The 16,063-nt window shown below is 37.5% G+C and overlaps 1 protein-coding gene across 2 annotated transcripts in view; it reads right to left on the bottom strand.

Annotated features, from left to right (window-relative positions):
• Positions 1-10,886: 10,886 nt before the first annotated feature.
• pex5lb (peroxisomal biogenesis factor 5-like b) overlaps positions 10,887-16,063 on the bottom strand; it is a 96,488-nt gene continuing 91,311 nt past the window's right edge. For both annotated transcript variants that reach the window (XM_022678649.2, XM_049476591.1), the window contains one exon: positions 10,887-12,352. In XM_022678649.2, coding sequence (XP_022534370.2) covers positions 12,163-12,352 — 190 coding nt within the window. In that variant the 3' untranslated portion in view covers positions 10,887-12,162. The remainder of the gene's footprint in view (positions 12,353-16,063) is intronic.

Genomic DNA, 16,063 nt, shown 5'->3' with positions numbered 1-16,063 from the left:
CCACCACAGTGTGTTTTCCAGTGTGGCTGTTAGTACTGTCACCCTGGAGGACTTAGTTAGCTGTCAGCACGTCTACGGCAGGCTTCTTTTAGCCTAGGTGGAGGGGTGGGGGGCTGCCAGGGCTTAAAGGGACAGAGCCATAGTAATGGGGCATCATGCCAGTCTGTATTGTTGTATACGCTCTGAAGCAAATACAGTGTATTTTATCAATACACTCATATATTGTATCAATTAAAATCAAGAATATTAGTGCATTTTAATATTTAATAGGTTTAATAATGTTTAATAACATTCAGATTATTTTAAATATATGATTTATCTGGCCAAATAAGTATAAAAAAGCAAAAAAGATATACACTGCATAGCTAATGTTTTAATGGTGTATCATCCATTTCGGAGAAAGTAAGATTTGCGTACATGCAATAAAAAGTTGCGATAGCATTGAAAATTGCTGACAAATGTTACAAGTTTATGTTACATTAAAGTGGACTTTAATTTTAATGCAGACAGTATGAATCCAAGAAAGTTCATGTTTTGTCAGCTCAACTTCATTTGATCTATTAGTATACATCCACTCCTGGATTTCTGATCATTGCAATACATTCCACACATCTAGTAATTGGGGAAAAATAATAATAATACAACAATAAATAATGTTGTGATTTGCCAGTTTGTAACAAATACATGGGAAAATTATTGAATTGCCTTAAAACAATGTTTCTCAAAATCCTCAAAGATAGTTGGGAAGGGATTTACTAGTGCTGGCTAAAACTGTCATGTTCCAACAAGCTAATGTGAACTGATATCAATCCCAATGGAGGAGCAGACAGACGTTTCACAGCTGTTTATTAGACTTTACAAAAGAAATATACGAAAATTAAAGGTTGACACTATATTGATTAACTTTAGCTAATTTAGAATGTGATTTATATGCTGCCACAAAATTGCTAAAGTTTGTGATCTCTTCTTGAGCTTGTTCGTGTGGCTTTGTGTAGTGATCTCAATCTGGCAACTGGCATGAACTTCTATTAAAAAAAAACATTTTAAATTATTTAAGAAAATATGATTATAAGAAGTTTGGTTTTAAACTATTTAAACTAGAATCATTCAACTATCACTTCACTGTAACATTTCAAATTTCCCTACTGTGAGGCTTTTAATGATTATCTTATGTAACTTTCTCAGGACATGGCAAAACCCATATCCCCCCCACATTAAAGAAAACTGTATAAAATGTAGGAAAAGTCATTTAAAGTGTTTAACATTATTCTGTACTGTATATTTTTTTTCCAATTTTCTTCCATTTTTCTCCCCAATTTATTTTAGCCGAATGTTCCGCTTACTCAGCTGCCAGTCAGCTGTATTACCCCCATCACTAGTGATCCCACAACACGAGGAGGGTGAAGACTAGCACATGCCTCCTCCGATACATGTGAAGTGAGACTCTGCCTCTATTCTAACTGCTGCTGATGCAGCATTGCCAAGTAGCATCACAGCACTAACGCTTGGAGAAAAGCGCAACGACTCGGTTCAGATACATCTGCTCACAGACGCTTTGGGCTGATCGACATCACCCTAGGAGTGATGAGGGGAAAGAGTGCCATCTACTGTACACACTCAGAGAGAGCAAGACCAACTGTGCTCTCTCAGGGCTCTGGCAGCTGATGGCAAGCTTTATGACCGGCATTCAAACCAGCAATTTCTCAATCATAGTGGCAGTGATTAGCCTGCTGGACTCTATACCGTATATGTTATTAATTATCGTGTTTATTCAGACTAAATCTAGAAAAGTATATTGATACGCAGTCCACACTGTTGACACAAATCTGCATTGTATTGATATTAACTCAATTTCTTTTTCAGTAAGCTTAAAATAATGAATGACATCATTGCGATTGGAATGATCTATTAGTTTTCAGGTTGCTATACTGTGTTTCAGGTCCTAAAACTGAAGCCACCACCAAGGGGCCGAAATCCTGCGACCCCGGAAGATTCTGTGAGGGCTGTGGAGAATCCAGTTACATAAGAAGTATCCAGAGTTCCTGTGCATCTGAGGCTGGTAATGATAAACCACGAAACACGACCCATCCGAGACACCTAACGCACATCCTCCCCGTTCCCTAAAACCCTCCAAAAATCCATACGCTAATTTAAGCCCTTCTCCTCTTCAAGCGTTTGGCTTTCATTTCAGAAGTGCATTCATCTACAGTTTCAACTGAGGTCAAACTGAGCTAAGAGAGGAGGAAATGCATTTGGAAAGGCCAGGATTAGGCCTAGACTTAGTCCAGATTTGTTAAAGGAGAACTCTGGTGTAAAATTGACTTTTGGTGTAGTAAAACATGAGAAAGAGTACTTACCTTTTTTGAATAGCCCACCTCTGTTCTCCCCCCAGCTTTCCAAGATCCAGCACGTTTTACAACGGCCACTTCGAGGCATATTTTACCCAGATAAATAGCTTTTTACACCGTTATCCAGGCTCAAAGTAGCTCCACACCTGATTCGTAGAATCTGGAGAGCCCTGACATTTAAAACAAGGCATTAATAACTTTAAAAGTGCACAAGAAGCTTATTAAAACCCACTGTTTAACTTTGTTAAAGAGCAAAATACAAAGTATTTCAGCATGAAAGCACGTATGTTAATGTGTGTGCATCATTACGACATCTCTGCTGTTTGTAGCAAACCAAACCGTGTGAAAATAGTGTAAAAATGAGTAGAGTTGTGATTATTATAGTTGTATTAAGCACCTTCCTCAGTGTAAATGTAAATACACTGGACGCCAGCTGCTATACGCCAGGATGCAGGCTATGCAGCGTCTATGCGGAGTCTATGTATATATGTCTATGTCATTATCAGTACAAGAATGGTGGCACTCAGAGCTGAAGCTGGCGCTACGGGATGTAAACAGTGGTTTTTAATAAGTTTCTTGTGCACTTTTTAATTTATTAATGCCTGGTTTTAAACATCAGGGCTCTCTGGATTCTACCAATGAGGTTTGGAGCTACTTTGAGCCTGTATAATGGTGCAAAAAGCGATTTATCAGGGGCAAAATATGCCAGAACTGGCTGCTGTAAAGAGTGCTGGGCAAAAAGCAAAAACTTTCTGGATCTTAAAAAGCTGTGGGAGAACAAAGGCGGGCTATTCAACTATGGTAAGCAGTCTTTATCATGTTTTAATACACCAAAAGTCAATTTTACACCAGAGTTCTCCTTTAAGTTGGATCTAATTTGGTTTAAATGATCCTACCCATTGAAAAGACAGCAGTATATACACTAATGAAGAATTGCTACCTTATGCGATCGGCTTGAGAACTTATCACACCTGTATAAGTTGTGAGGTGGCATCTTGTGAGTGAGTTTGGCATGAGATTGATGTCAGTGCTTCTGCGCTCTCCATACAGTCAGGAAGTGGAATTTGTGCTTTGAGCTGCTAATTAAGGACATGTGTTACAACACATGCATTTCTGGACAAGCTGAGAGATACATAGCTGTAGGTGCATTCAGTGCAGGAGGGTCCACACTCATATTCCAAAGGTCAGTGCAGCATTCTTTACCTTTAATGGTACAATGCAAAAGTCATGGGACACGAAAATTTTATATAATACTATCCCATACCCTGCAACTTTTCCCACGTCAATGCTTTTGCGCTCCCACTACAGTCAGGAAGTGGAATTTGTGCTTTGAGCTGACCCTAAGGACAAGCATTACAACATGTGCATTTCTGGACAAGCTGAAAGATAAAGAACAGCCCAAATTCATATTCCACAGGTCAGTTTAGCATTTTTTGGCTTCAATAAGATGTGGCAGAAGTCATGGGACACTTTACTAGATCCTGTCCCATGAAAATGTAGTAAATGTAACATATTTACGCTCAATACAAGGAATCGATTCAGATGTCAAGATTTGATTCAAGATTCAGTTCAGTTTTGATTCTAGACAATGCAGGGCATATATAGGGAACTTTTGAAGTCATTTGAATGTGGGTGTGGTCAAAGCCACCCATTTAATCCTACATAGGCTCTGTATTGTAAAATATTGTAATATAAGTTGGCGAAGAAGAGAGGCTTAGAAGTGTGTATCAGTCCACAAGTTTTTGGAATTTACATATATGCTGAAATGCCAAAAGTCATGGGATAGGAATTTTGTATTGTATTGTGTCCCGTGACTTTTGCCATGTCCAATGAAAGTTAAAGAATCCTGCAGTGACCTGTGGGATATGTGTGTGCATGGTCTCTTGCATTGAATGTGCATGTAATTGATTCTCTGGTTTCTCTGGAGTGTTTCGTAGGTGTTTTTTTTACCACATGCACAATTCTAGCCAGAAGCCGCCAGTCACAATCATTACCACCCTCCCTTCTGTGATGTATTCTAAGAATACATGTGCATGCAACCAGTGCTTAAGGCTGTGCGCATGTCTATGCTACCTTCTGGCTCTCTCCTTTTAGTTAGTCTGTTATTATATTCGGTTGCATTAATAGAGTTGATAGCATGATTTAAAGCATGAAAAAAAAATCCAACTAACTCTAAAATAATTTTTTATTTTATAAAATGTATAAAATGTATTATGGTACCTCTTTACATCAGCAAAACTGGATAATATATTTACAGATAAGTCCCTGTACATATATAAGTGTTTTAGTCTGTGCTCATGTCTATGCTACCTTCTGGCTCTCTCCTTTTAGTTAGGCTGTTATTATATATTTAGATCCGTTAATAGAGTTAATAGCATGATTTAATGCATGAAAAAATCACACACAGAAGACACATTTATGTACCAACTCTAAAATAATTTTTAATTATAATATTGGTTATAAATGCATTATGGTACCTCTTTACATCAGCAAAACTGGATAATATATTTACAGATAAGTCCCAGAGGATATTCGAGACATTCCGTGGAATAAACATGCACATGGAATATCATGGATCCTGCTCATGTATTCTCCAAACGTGGCGTCGTAACCAACAGTCATATTTCAGTCATAAATATGGACGTAGGTAGCTACATGGGTTAGTCGTTACAGTTTGGGATGCAGGTATATTAGGTTGTGTGCATGTATGTGTATGTGTTGTTAATGCCCACATACTGTGGCAGTATGATATGGAATATGACTTTTTATCATAGGTTATTATTCAGTGAAAAGCATACTGTGCATTTAGATATTCATCTCCATGACTATGATTCGGATTAAATAGACAAAAGTGCATCGTCAGCATTTACGTACGTTACATGCATATGGAAATAAAGGGAAAATTCAGGTTATTGTGCATGCAAGGTCAGGTTATCATATCAAATCGGCTCTCAATTTTCCCCTACATTCATTTTGATTTAGAAAACGAACACAAAAAAACACTAAAAAATGGTATACAGTCATGTGAAAAATGTAGGACACCCCATGCATTGACCCCAGATGTTCAATCTTTATTGAAACAAGCTACAGTATGTTCACAGGCTTTTGGTTAGTGGTTGCTCATTGGTTGCTATAGTATCCTAGGTGGATGATATGGTGTTGCTAGGTGTTTGTATGGTTTTAATATGGAATTAAATGGCTTTTCTATGATATTCATAAGATAATTTATTGCTAGGTGGTTGCTATGATCTATTTAAGGGGTTGCAATAAAGTGGTTGATAAGTTTGTTACGGTTGCTGTGGTAGTTGATAATATAGGTACATGATATGGTGTATGTAAGGGATTGCTTAGTGGCTGCTATGGTATCACAGGTGGTTTTACTCTGGCATTGGCACTGTGTTGTTGCCAAGTGTTTGTCTGGTGGTTGCTATGGTATATCCAAGGATTGATGATTGATAGTGTTGATAAGTAGTTTACTAGGTTAGATGCTAGGTGGTTGCTATGGCATTTCTTATTGATTGGTATGGTGTTTCTAAGCAGTGTAGCGTAGTAATATTATTAATAGTATTGTAACAAAAAATAAAAAATGTAAAGTTATATAAACAAACTAGTAAAAAATAAAATACTTAAAATTCCTTCACATGATCTAATAAAGCAAAATGTAATAAAAGCTGATAATGTATTTAATTACAATTGAACGTGAAAAAATAAAAACATAAACATATAATGTAATAAAACACTAAACGGACCATATAAAATAAAGTGGTATATTTAGTAAATGGTATATTTAGTGGGGCATTGTTTTAAAGCATCATTATGTGGCCATTTTACTTAAACATAATAGAAAAAACATTATATTATTTGTTGTTTATAATGTAAGAAACTGCACAGAATGTAATTATGTAATATCTCAAAAATCCACTTAAATAAAAAAAAAAAAAACGACGAGTTTCTTTGATTTTTTCCAAATTAAAAACCTCTGGAATATAATCAAGAGGAAGATAGATGATCACAAGCCATCAAACCAAACTGAACTTCTTGAATTTTTGCACCAGAAGTGAAGACATAAAGTTATCCAAAAGCAGTGTGTAAGACTGATGGAGGAAAACATGATGCCAAGATGCATGAAAACTGTGATTAAAAACCAGGGTTATTCCATTTCAACTTATTTTTTCTCATTTTCTGCTAATAAATGCTCTAAATGACAATATTTTTTTTTGGAATTTGGGAGAAATGTTGTCTGTAGTTTATAGAATAAAACAGCAATGTTCATTTTACTCAAACATAAACCTATAAATAGCAAAATCAGAGAAACTGATTCAGAAAGTGAAGTGAAGCTGTATGTGCAATTATTACCTCATGACTTCCAAAAGGATGACCTATTTCTTTCACATGACTGTATATATTCTACAATTTGTTCCCCAACACATCATAACGCGTCATATTTCATTTTCATATATTAGACTCAACCACAGCTCTATTGCCTTCAGCATCCAGTGCATATGACATCATGATCATACAAAGCAGAAAGGAAAGGTATTCTTAGGAAATTTATTCTTAGATACATATCATTTCAGGCAAGGTTTGAGGTGAATATTAGCTTGGTAACATAAAAAAACAACGATTATGGCTTGCATAGTCTTATCATAAATGAGCTATCTAGTCTAATACATGCTGGTAAAGGCCTAAAAGCGCTTTTGGCCTCGAGTCAGCTGCCTCTGAGTATTAATAACGAGGCAGCAAACCGAATCATGAGATAAAGCAGCCCTGAACAGGCCTAAACGACTCTCTGAATGGCTTTCTGAATGACCTCAGACCTTCGAACGTCCATGCAACCTTACTTTATTAATAAAATATCAGCATTTAGGAATATAAACCGATGAAGCATAACATTATGACCACCTCTTTGTTTGTTTCTTCAGATTTGCTTCTATATGTTAATATGTATTGTGATAATATCGTATTGTGAGATCCCCTGTGATCCACACCGCTATCCAGTCCAGCAGTGACACTGAGATGTTTAAAAACTCCAGCAGCACTGCTGCTGCAGCCAACAGTCTAATTTCACACTTTCCTTCTGCCTCTTTTAAATAGCAACAGTGCTTCTGAATATATCTACACTGATGGGCGTGGAAGGAAATTAGGTGTGTTTGGGTAAATTTCTGGTGTATTGCTATCTTGGAGTGCACAGCAGTGCACAAACCCAACTTTTACATTAGCAATAGACAGAATACTAAATAATATAACATTGCAGTTTCAGTAATGAATTAGCAGGTCAGTTTCCTCTGCGGAGAAGCATTGGACACGTCCAGGTAGCTGCGCCGTTAAAATAGCAATCCGCCAAAGTCAGAGTGCACCTGGCTCTTAAAGGCAATTATGAGCAAGTGATACGCTGATTGGTTTATTGCATGTTAGACCCAAAATTAACCACACCCATAATTAATTATGCTTAGTGCTTAGTACATGCTTAGTACTTTTCCCGTCGTTATGATAGCAAAGATACATGGACATGCCCTAAATTAAGCTGCACAGTGCACACGGTTGAAAGATTACCTATTAATTGCTTAAATGAGGCCCTTAATCCCTATCTGGACAGGATTAGTTTTTTTTATTTTATACTCAATGGTAAAACTTTTGCATCTGGACTTCAATTGAAAAAACAAGAGAACCAGTGAGTTTTTTTTTGGCTTTCTTGGTCACATGACATATGACATATGTGTTCAGTAGCTCCTCCATTTCCACTCAATGTTGTATTTTTTGTAACGTGGATCTCCGTGGAAATCTCAGCGCGCCCAAAGTGTAGTTACGGTGTGTGACAGTGGACAAAAAAAAGCTATTTTATTAAACGCGAGGTGATGAAACTCAGAGATGTGTGTCCGGACAGGAATAAAATTACTGGAGGACCACGGTGTTCAGCGAAAAACAGTAGATAATTCAGCCTGTAATTTTCTCAGAGGACGTCTGAGAAAAACACGTACATACAGGCTTCATACGGTCGTGAAAAACCTGGAAAATCATGGAATTTGAAAATAGCAATTTCCAGGCCTGGATAAGTTTTGGAAAAATAAAAAGACCCAGAAAGATTTGGAAAAGTCATGGAAATTTGGTCTACAGACCTTTGTGTTTCAGTTTATAGATGGAGAAAATCTATTTTGAGCTACAAATACTTAAAGCTTAGAGTTAGTTCAATAATTTAGCTCAACACTATGGACCTCTCAGGATCTGACACATTTTATTATTAAAGACTCTGTGTCAGATTTATTTTAGATCTACTATAATAAATTTTAATTATAGGTTTTACTGTGCATGTCTGCACTGATGTGTTAAAAATCGTATGGTTGTGAAAAATTGACTTGAAGGCCTGGAAAAGTCATGGAAAAATCACAGAAATGTGTTGGTTAAAACATGCTTGAACCCTGTACATACATACAGTATAGTCCAAAAGTTTGGACACACCTTCTCCTTTTCAATGCATTTTCTTTATTTTCATGACTATTTCCATTGTAGATTCACACTGAAGGCATCAAAACTATGAATGAACACACGCAGAGTTTTATGTACTTAACAAACAAAGGTGAAATAACTGAAAACATGTTATATGTTCTAGTTTCTTCAAAATAGCCGCCTTTTGCTCTGATTACTGCTTTGCACACTCTTGGCACCATTCTCTCAATGAGCTTCTTCAAGAGGTGGCCACCTGAAATGAAACGTTTTCCAACAGTCTTGAAGGAAGGAGTTCCCAGAGGTGTTTATTAGCACTTGTTGCTCCTTTGTCTTCTTCACTCTGTGCTCCAGCTCACCCCAAACCTCAAATCTGGATTGAGTTCAGGTCCGGTGACTGTGGAGGACAGCTCTTTTTTTATTTTGTTAAGTACATAAAATTCCACATGTGTTCATTCATAGTTTTGATGCCTTCAGTGTGAATCTACAATGTAAATAATCATGAAAATAATAAAGAAAACGCATTGAAAAAAGAGAGAAGGTGTCCAAACTTATTGCCTGTACTGTACATGGTTGTTCTGGACAGGAATAAAATCGCAGAGGACCCCCAAATAAAAGAGAAAATTAATTACTAATCACATCCAGATAGAGCTTAAGATATTGTAAAAGGAGGATAATAATAAAGAAGAAGCAGTAGAAACAAAGAGGTGGTCATGATGTTGTGCTCCATCCTTATACAGATACAGATACAGACTCTGTTGAGTAAATCCGTGCCCTCGCTCTCCTCCACCACGCCTTCACCCACTTTCAACACAAGCCGTTTTTCTTTTCTATTTTTTTGCCGTGACCTTTCCTATGCGAGGCCCTTTGAAGTGGCCCCCCGCCAGGGCCTGATCCAGCGTGCCCCGAAGCACGCCACAGTTAAAGGGGCGCGCTGGAACACAGATGGCTCGGGGGAACACATCCTGCTGGCACACCTGGGCACACGGCGCCTCAGAGAGGGTGCTGCGTCCCCCGAGTGAGGCGCAATTAATGTCATTCATCACACCGGGCGCCGTGTCGCCGGGTCACTGACTGCAGAGCCGGGGAGGCCGTTTAGTGTGGCAACAGTGCCATCATGTGTTCAGCAGGGTGAAGTGCTGTGCTCTTAAAAAAAAAATTATAATAATTTAAAATTGAGTGTGTTAAAGGAAAATTCCTCTGAAATTTGCATATTGCTTAATTTTATGAATTTATCTATTTGATTTTATTTCATTTATTAATTGAGTTGAGTTCAAATTGCTGCATTCAAGTGGTGTTGATTGTATGGGGAAAAAAATCAGGTTTTTGGTTGCCAAATATTTAGTAAATTAATCATAAAGTCATCCATACTATGAGGTAGGGGTGGGCGATATGGCTCTAAAATAATATCACGATATTTCAGGGTATTTTTGCGATAACGATATACTTGGTGATATAGGAAAACAGAAAATTAATAAGTGCCAGTTTCATCATTATAAAAATTATGTTCTTGATGGTTTTTGAGGAGTCTGCACTTGAGGATACTTTTAGAGTTTTTGAAATTCTTCTTTTTAGATTGACTGACTGATCTTTTTGTCTTTACTTAGTTAAGTAGTTCTTGTCATTATTCACTGTATACCTGATAGGTGCCAGTTTCATCATTATAATGTTTTTAATGGCCTTTGACGGTGACTGCACTTGAGGATATTTTAAAAGTTAGTGAAATTCTTCTTGTCAAATTGACTGACTTTTATTTTGTCTTAAAGTCATTTTTCTTTACTTAGTTGTGTAGTTCTTGCCGTAATTCACTGTATACTTGATAAGTGCCAGTTTCATCATTATAAAAACTATGTTTTTAGTTGTTTTTGAGGAGTCTGCACTTGAGGATACTTTTAGAGTTTTTGAAATTCTTCTTTTCAGATTGACTGACTGATCTTTTTGTCTTTACTTAGTTGAGTAGATCTTGCCGTTATTAACTGTATACCTGATACGTGCCAGTTTCATCATTATAATGTTTTTTATGGTCTTTGCGCTGACTGCACTTGAGGATACTTTTAGGGTTTTTGAAAATCTTCTTTTCAGATTGACTGACATTCGTTTTTTTTTTAAGTCATGTTTCTTTACTTAGTTGAGTAGTTCTTTCCATTATTCACTGTATACCTGTTGAGTGCCAGTTTCACCATTATAAAAACTAGGGTTTTATTTGTCTTTGCGGCGACTGCACTTTTTTTTTTAATCTTCTTTAATCTTCTTCTTTTTGGATTGACTGACCTTCATTTTTTCTTAAAGTGTTTTTTATTTACTTAGTTAAGTAGTTCTTGCCATTATTCACTGTATACCTGATAAATGCCAGTTTCATTATTACTTAGTAGTTCTTGCTTCTCATAATCTGGATTAGAACATTACTTAAATATTCACTATTCACTGTGTACCTGTAACTCTACCTCTTCACTACTTTACTTTAACTGATGCTCTCAAACACTTTATTAAGAGACAAGAAATTCAAGTAATTAACTCTTGATGAGTACAGCACAGCTGTTAACTGACTGTCATCTAAGCAAGAGGTGCTATTTGAAGAATGTAAAATATAAAACATATTCTGGTTTGTTTAACAATTACTCATTTGCTAAATAATTTCATATGTTTTTAGTATTAATCTACAATCAGAACATTTAAAAATAAAGCAGAAACATTAAACTTGTCTGGTACTGTAGTTTGAATAAAACCTTTTTACATTGACTTTCATTGAAAGTTATAGTTTTTTTTTGAGAGCACAGTGGATGAACGTTGGGTCTGGAGCATAACTTGAGCAGCGGCCATGTGTAAAGACTAAAGACGCGAGTGTGTGTATGAACGTGACGTGTGGACGCGGACGAATGTGAGGTCATTTATCGTTAAGTGCTAAACTCTACGTTACCTCCAAGCCTCGCCAATTTGGTTCATATTCAAGTATACAAAGTCCATTCAAATTACAAATTATAGTTAATCTAATAAGAAAGACTAGAGTCAGGATTCGGGAATATATAATCCGAATCCAAATTATCAGAAATGTGCTTCTGTTCTCTTTCTCAATTTCTTTCTCTCTCTCTCTCTCTCTCTCTCTCTCTCTTTCTATAGATATAGAGATATCGATAAATAAATATATATATAGAGTCCCTGCTTTCTATGTGCAAACTGCATGCAAGACCACGCCGCTCCCTCTGTATATTTCTATTTAAAGCCGTAAATTCAATAGAAATAACGGTATTCGCACTATTATTATTAATCACACCAGAGCAGCCGGTGCACAGCATGGCCTTCACTAATTCAACAACAGCATCGCCGCTTTGCGATTGGTTGGCTTCTTCTATAAGAGGTGAGGGGTATTATCAGGTCATATGTCCATGTTGAAGGCCTTTATCAGCAGGTCCAGGTCCCCGACACTGGCGGCGTGGATGAGCTCGGGAAGGTCCATGATCGACAGGGCGATGCGCAGGGCGGCCCAGATGCTGCTGGACATCACCTGGTGGCTCCGGTTCTTCCTTTGTTGATTCAGAGCCGTCAGGAAGTTGCTGACCGCCTCTCTGGAAGAAATAGAGAAAATCAAATTATGTCATGCTACTTTTTGGCACTTTGGCTTCAACTGTGGTTATAATATTTAAGCAATAATACAATCGAGAGGGAGTGCTACAGGATCCAGCAGCTCCCAGTGGTGTATAATTACATCGCATTTGGTTTGTATTTGGTTTGTAAGCGCTGCATCATTGCTAGGTTACCTGTATGAGGTGGAGTAATACATGGAGAACAGTTACAGTGCATTACCGGCTGATAAGGTCACTCATAAAACGCCTCTCATTCAATCACATTGCAGGGTCGGAACTAACTGTGGTATAATTTACATTTTTGGATTGTTTCTAGCTAAGTTAATTAAGTCATTCCTCCCTAAATGGCTACTGGTATTAGCATCGCCTAGCATCACTATAAATGCTACAGCTGACCACCTCTCTTAAAAAGGGAAAAGACCTCAACTGTGTGTACAAGAGCTACCTGTAGGTTTCTTGCTAACTAAATTGATCCATTCCACCTTAAATGGCCTTTGCAGTTATGGCGCACCCTTTATTTTAGCTTGCTCTGTCATAGATCAGTTTAGAACTAGTTATAATTTCCCCAAATGTATTCTGAATGTTGAAAGAAAATGATTCCATTCCACCTTAAAAGTGAAGAAGTTAGCTACTTTCACTGCTTAGAGGAATTTTCTGTTCCTCCTTAATTGACACTAATTTCACCTTAAATGCAGTCGTTATATTAATTCAACCACACTAGTTCCACCTTAAAAGCTGCAGCTAAATTCACATAATCACATTAACATCGGCTTTTTTTCCGTTTTTGTAAAACCTTATGAATTATCTGCTCCACCTTAAATCACCCTTGTTCCACCTTAAAAGCTGCATCTATATTTGCAATATTCACTCACTCACACTAATTCCACCTTAAATGCTGCCGCTAAATTCACACAATCGCACTAAAATTGGCTTTTTTGAAGTTTCCATTAAACCTTATGAATTTTCTGCTCCATCGTAATTCATGCTATTTTCATCTTAAATTCACTTAAAATGAACTTAAATTTCATCTGATATTCACTCAGTCACACTAGTTCCACCTTAAAAGCTGCAGCTTTATTCACTCACTCACACTAGTTCCACCTTAAAAGCTGCCACTATATTCACTCAACCACGCTAGTTCCACCTTAAATGCTGCTGCTAAATTCAGAGAGTCACATTAGCGTCAGCTTTTTTGAGGTTTCCATAAAATCTTATGAATTTTCTGCTCCACCTTAATTCACGCTTGGTTCCACCTTAAATGCTGCTGCAATATTCACTCAGTCACATTAGTTCCATCTTAAAAGCTGCCTCTTTATTTACTCACTCACACTACTTCCACCTTAAAAGCCGCTACTATATTCACTCAACCACGCTAGTTCCACCTTAAAAGCTGCTGCTAAATTAACACAGTCACACCAACATCAGCTTCTTTGAAGTTTCTATTAAACCTTAAACAGTGACGCAGTTACAGGTGTCTGCACTATTTAAGATGGCACAAATATGCAAGATGTCTTCTTTTTCTTCCATTCCACCTTAAAAATGATGTACTTAGCTATATGCCTGGCACCCACTATAAGGCCTTGCTACAACTCTTATAATGAAAATGCCCGCCAGTGTTTAATCAACCTCACTCACAAGATAATACCTCACAATTTATACATGCGTGGGTGTTCCTAATCCCACTGATATACTGATTTCCCATGACTTTTGGCATGTTGCTGCCTGATGTCTGATGTAATAACCCCTGTTATGTAGCTCCATATCCTTCCCGGACAAGGATTAAGCAAATTCCTGGATTAAACAGGATTTTGAATGGAGATTTTCTATTAAAAGGAAAATATAGAGTACAACCAGGCCTAATCCCTGCCTGAGAAACCAGGCCCTGTGTGATTAATGTTATTGTGTTGAGCATAACATTATGACCACGTCCATGTTTCTATAACTATTGTTCATTTTTTCAGGTCCACTGTATTGTATAGGACTCGTTGTAGTTCTATAATTAATCAATAATACACAAGAGGAAGTGTTATAATGTGTAATATTGTCGTTGATCGCAGACAAAAACTGTGCTCAGAGGAAAATCGGGGATCAATTGGCGCTCGCTCAGTTGCGTAGTGCGAGCTACTGAAAGCAGAATCACAGACGCCAGGCAAATATTCAACATGTTTAATATCTGATCCAGTCGGCGACTGGGAGTCAGGAGCAGCGGCTACATACAGCCAATGGGATCACAGAGAAAGAGAGAGAGAGAACCACAAATGCAAAACACTCCACATCTCCTGCTTTATATCAAAGCTGTTTATGGAGAGTCTAACCACTTTCTATCCCCCTTGTTATATTAGTAAATTACTGTTAAACTCTAGTGGGAGCCAGCGAGTGAGTCAGACTCTATGAATGGGGTGAATGGAGCTAAAAGCTAAAAGGCTATGTTGTTTAAAAGTTCAAAATGATAAAAAAAATGATGCAGTACTGAAACATTTGATATAGTTCTATGTTGAGGACACAAGTACAAATTTTAGTATAAACCTGATCAGATTTATACTGATTATAAACTTTGATTTATAAGCTCAGTTGCTTCATATGAACTTGTTCATGTTGGACTCACTTTAAGTGCGTATTCTCCTCTATAGTTGAGTTTAGATCGGGCCCAAAAAATCCAAGCCCGACCCAGCCCGAGCCCGTGCACGTGCACGTTCTGCCCCAACCCGACTTATGTTAATTAACACTGTAACATAGAAGCATAGAACTATTATTTAATTCAAATGATTTTTAAGAACAGCTACACACAGCGCTGCAAGTCAAACGCGGACAAGCGGAGGAGTTCACGTGCGCCCAGAGCTACGTGATTATGACATTTTTCATTTTTCATTATAGTTTAATTTTATTTTGTTTTTATTTTTTCTCCTACAGTTGAGTAAGTTTTAATTCGTTTTTAGAGTGGGCTAGCTAGTTTTTATTAGTTTTCACACATCTTATCAGAGAGATTGATCTAAGAAACGAGAGAAAGAGAGAGAGAGAGAGAGAGAGAGATTTGTGTGTTCTGGTGTATGAGCTACTCACAGGTAAAGGTTCTCACACACTGTATCTCCTGTTTCTCTTTTATCTCCCTCGCTCTCATATTCTAATCCCATACATAATTCTGCAGTTTCTCAGTGTTTTCTGTCGTATTTTGTGCGGCTAGCTCGAGCTTAGCTTTAAACAAGAACTAATACCACGGACCACGAGGTGCCGCGCGCTGCCGCTGCTGTGCCATATCCGACTCCCTGCTGAATCCGACTCCGCTTCGCGAACAGAATCGGCACAACACCGCCCACTGTTCAACTCCGGGAGTGAAAACAGCGCTTATAAATAAATTAAACACGAAAATTAGGGTATTCTATCCGTAATTTCAGTTCGTTTTAGTTATCGTTTTTATTAGATTCAGTTAACACAAATGTTTTTTCACTTTCAGTTTTCGTTAACAATAATAATTGGTTACTTAGCAACATTGTGATTATCACACCAGAGCTTTATATAAAACAAAAATATAATAAAAAAAACAGATGCCTACATCTCGGACTATTTTCTGGAGCCTGGCCCAAGGAATGAGGTGGGAAATTTCGGGTCGGTCCTCCGGTCGGGTTTGGGCAGAGTATCTAAGCTCTACTCTATAGAGATTCTCCCACGATTTCAAAGACATATTCGATCTCTTTC

Source organism: Astyanax mexicanus, chromosome 4 (assembly GCF_023375975.1).
Source record: "Astyanax mexicanus isolate ESR-SI-001 chromosome 4, AstMex3_surface, whole genome shotgun sequence".
Lineage (NCBI taxonomy): Eukaryota > Metazoa > Chordata > Actinopteri > Characiformes > Acestrorhamphidae > Astyanax > Astyanax mexicanus.
This window is presented reverse-complemented; position numbering and strand designations above follow the sequence as displayed.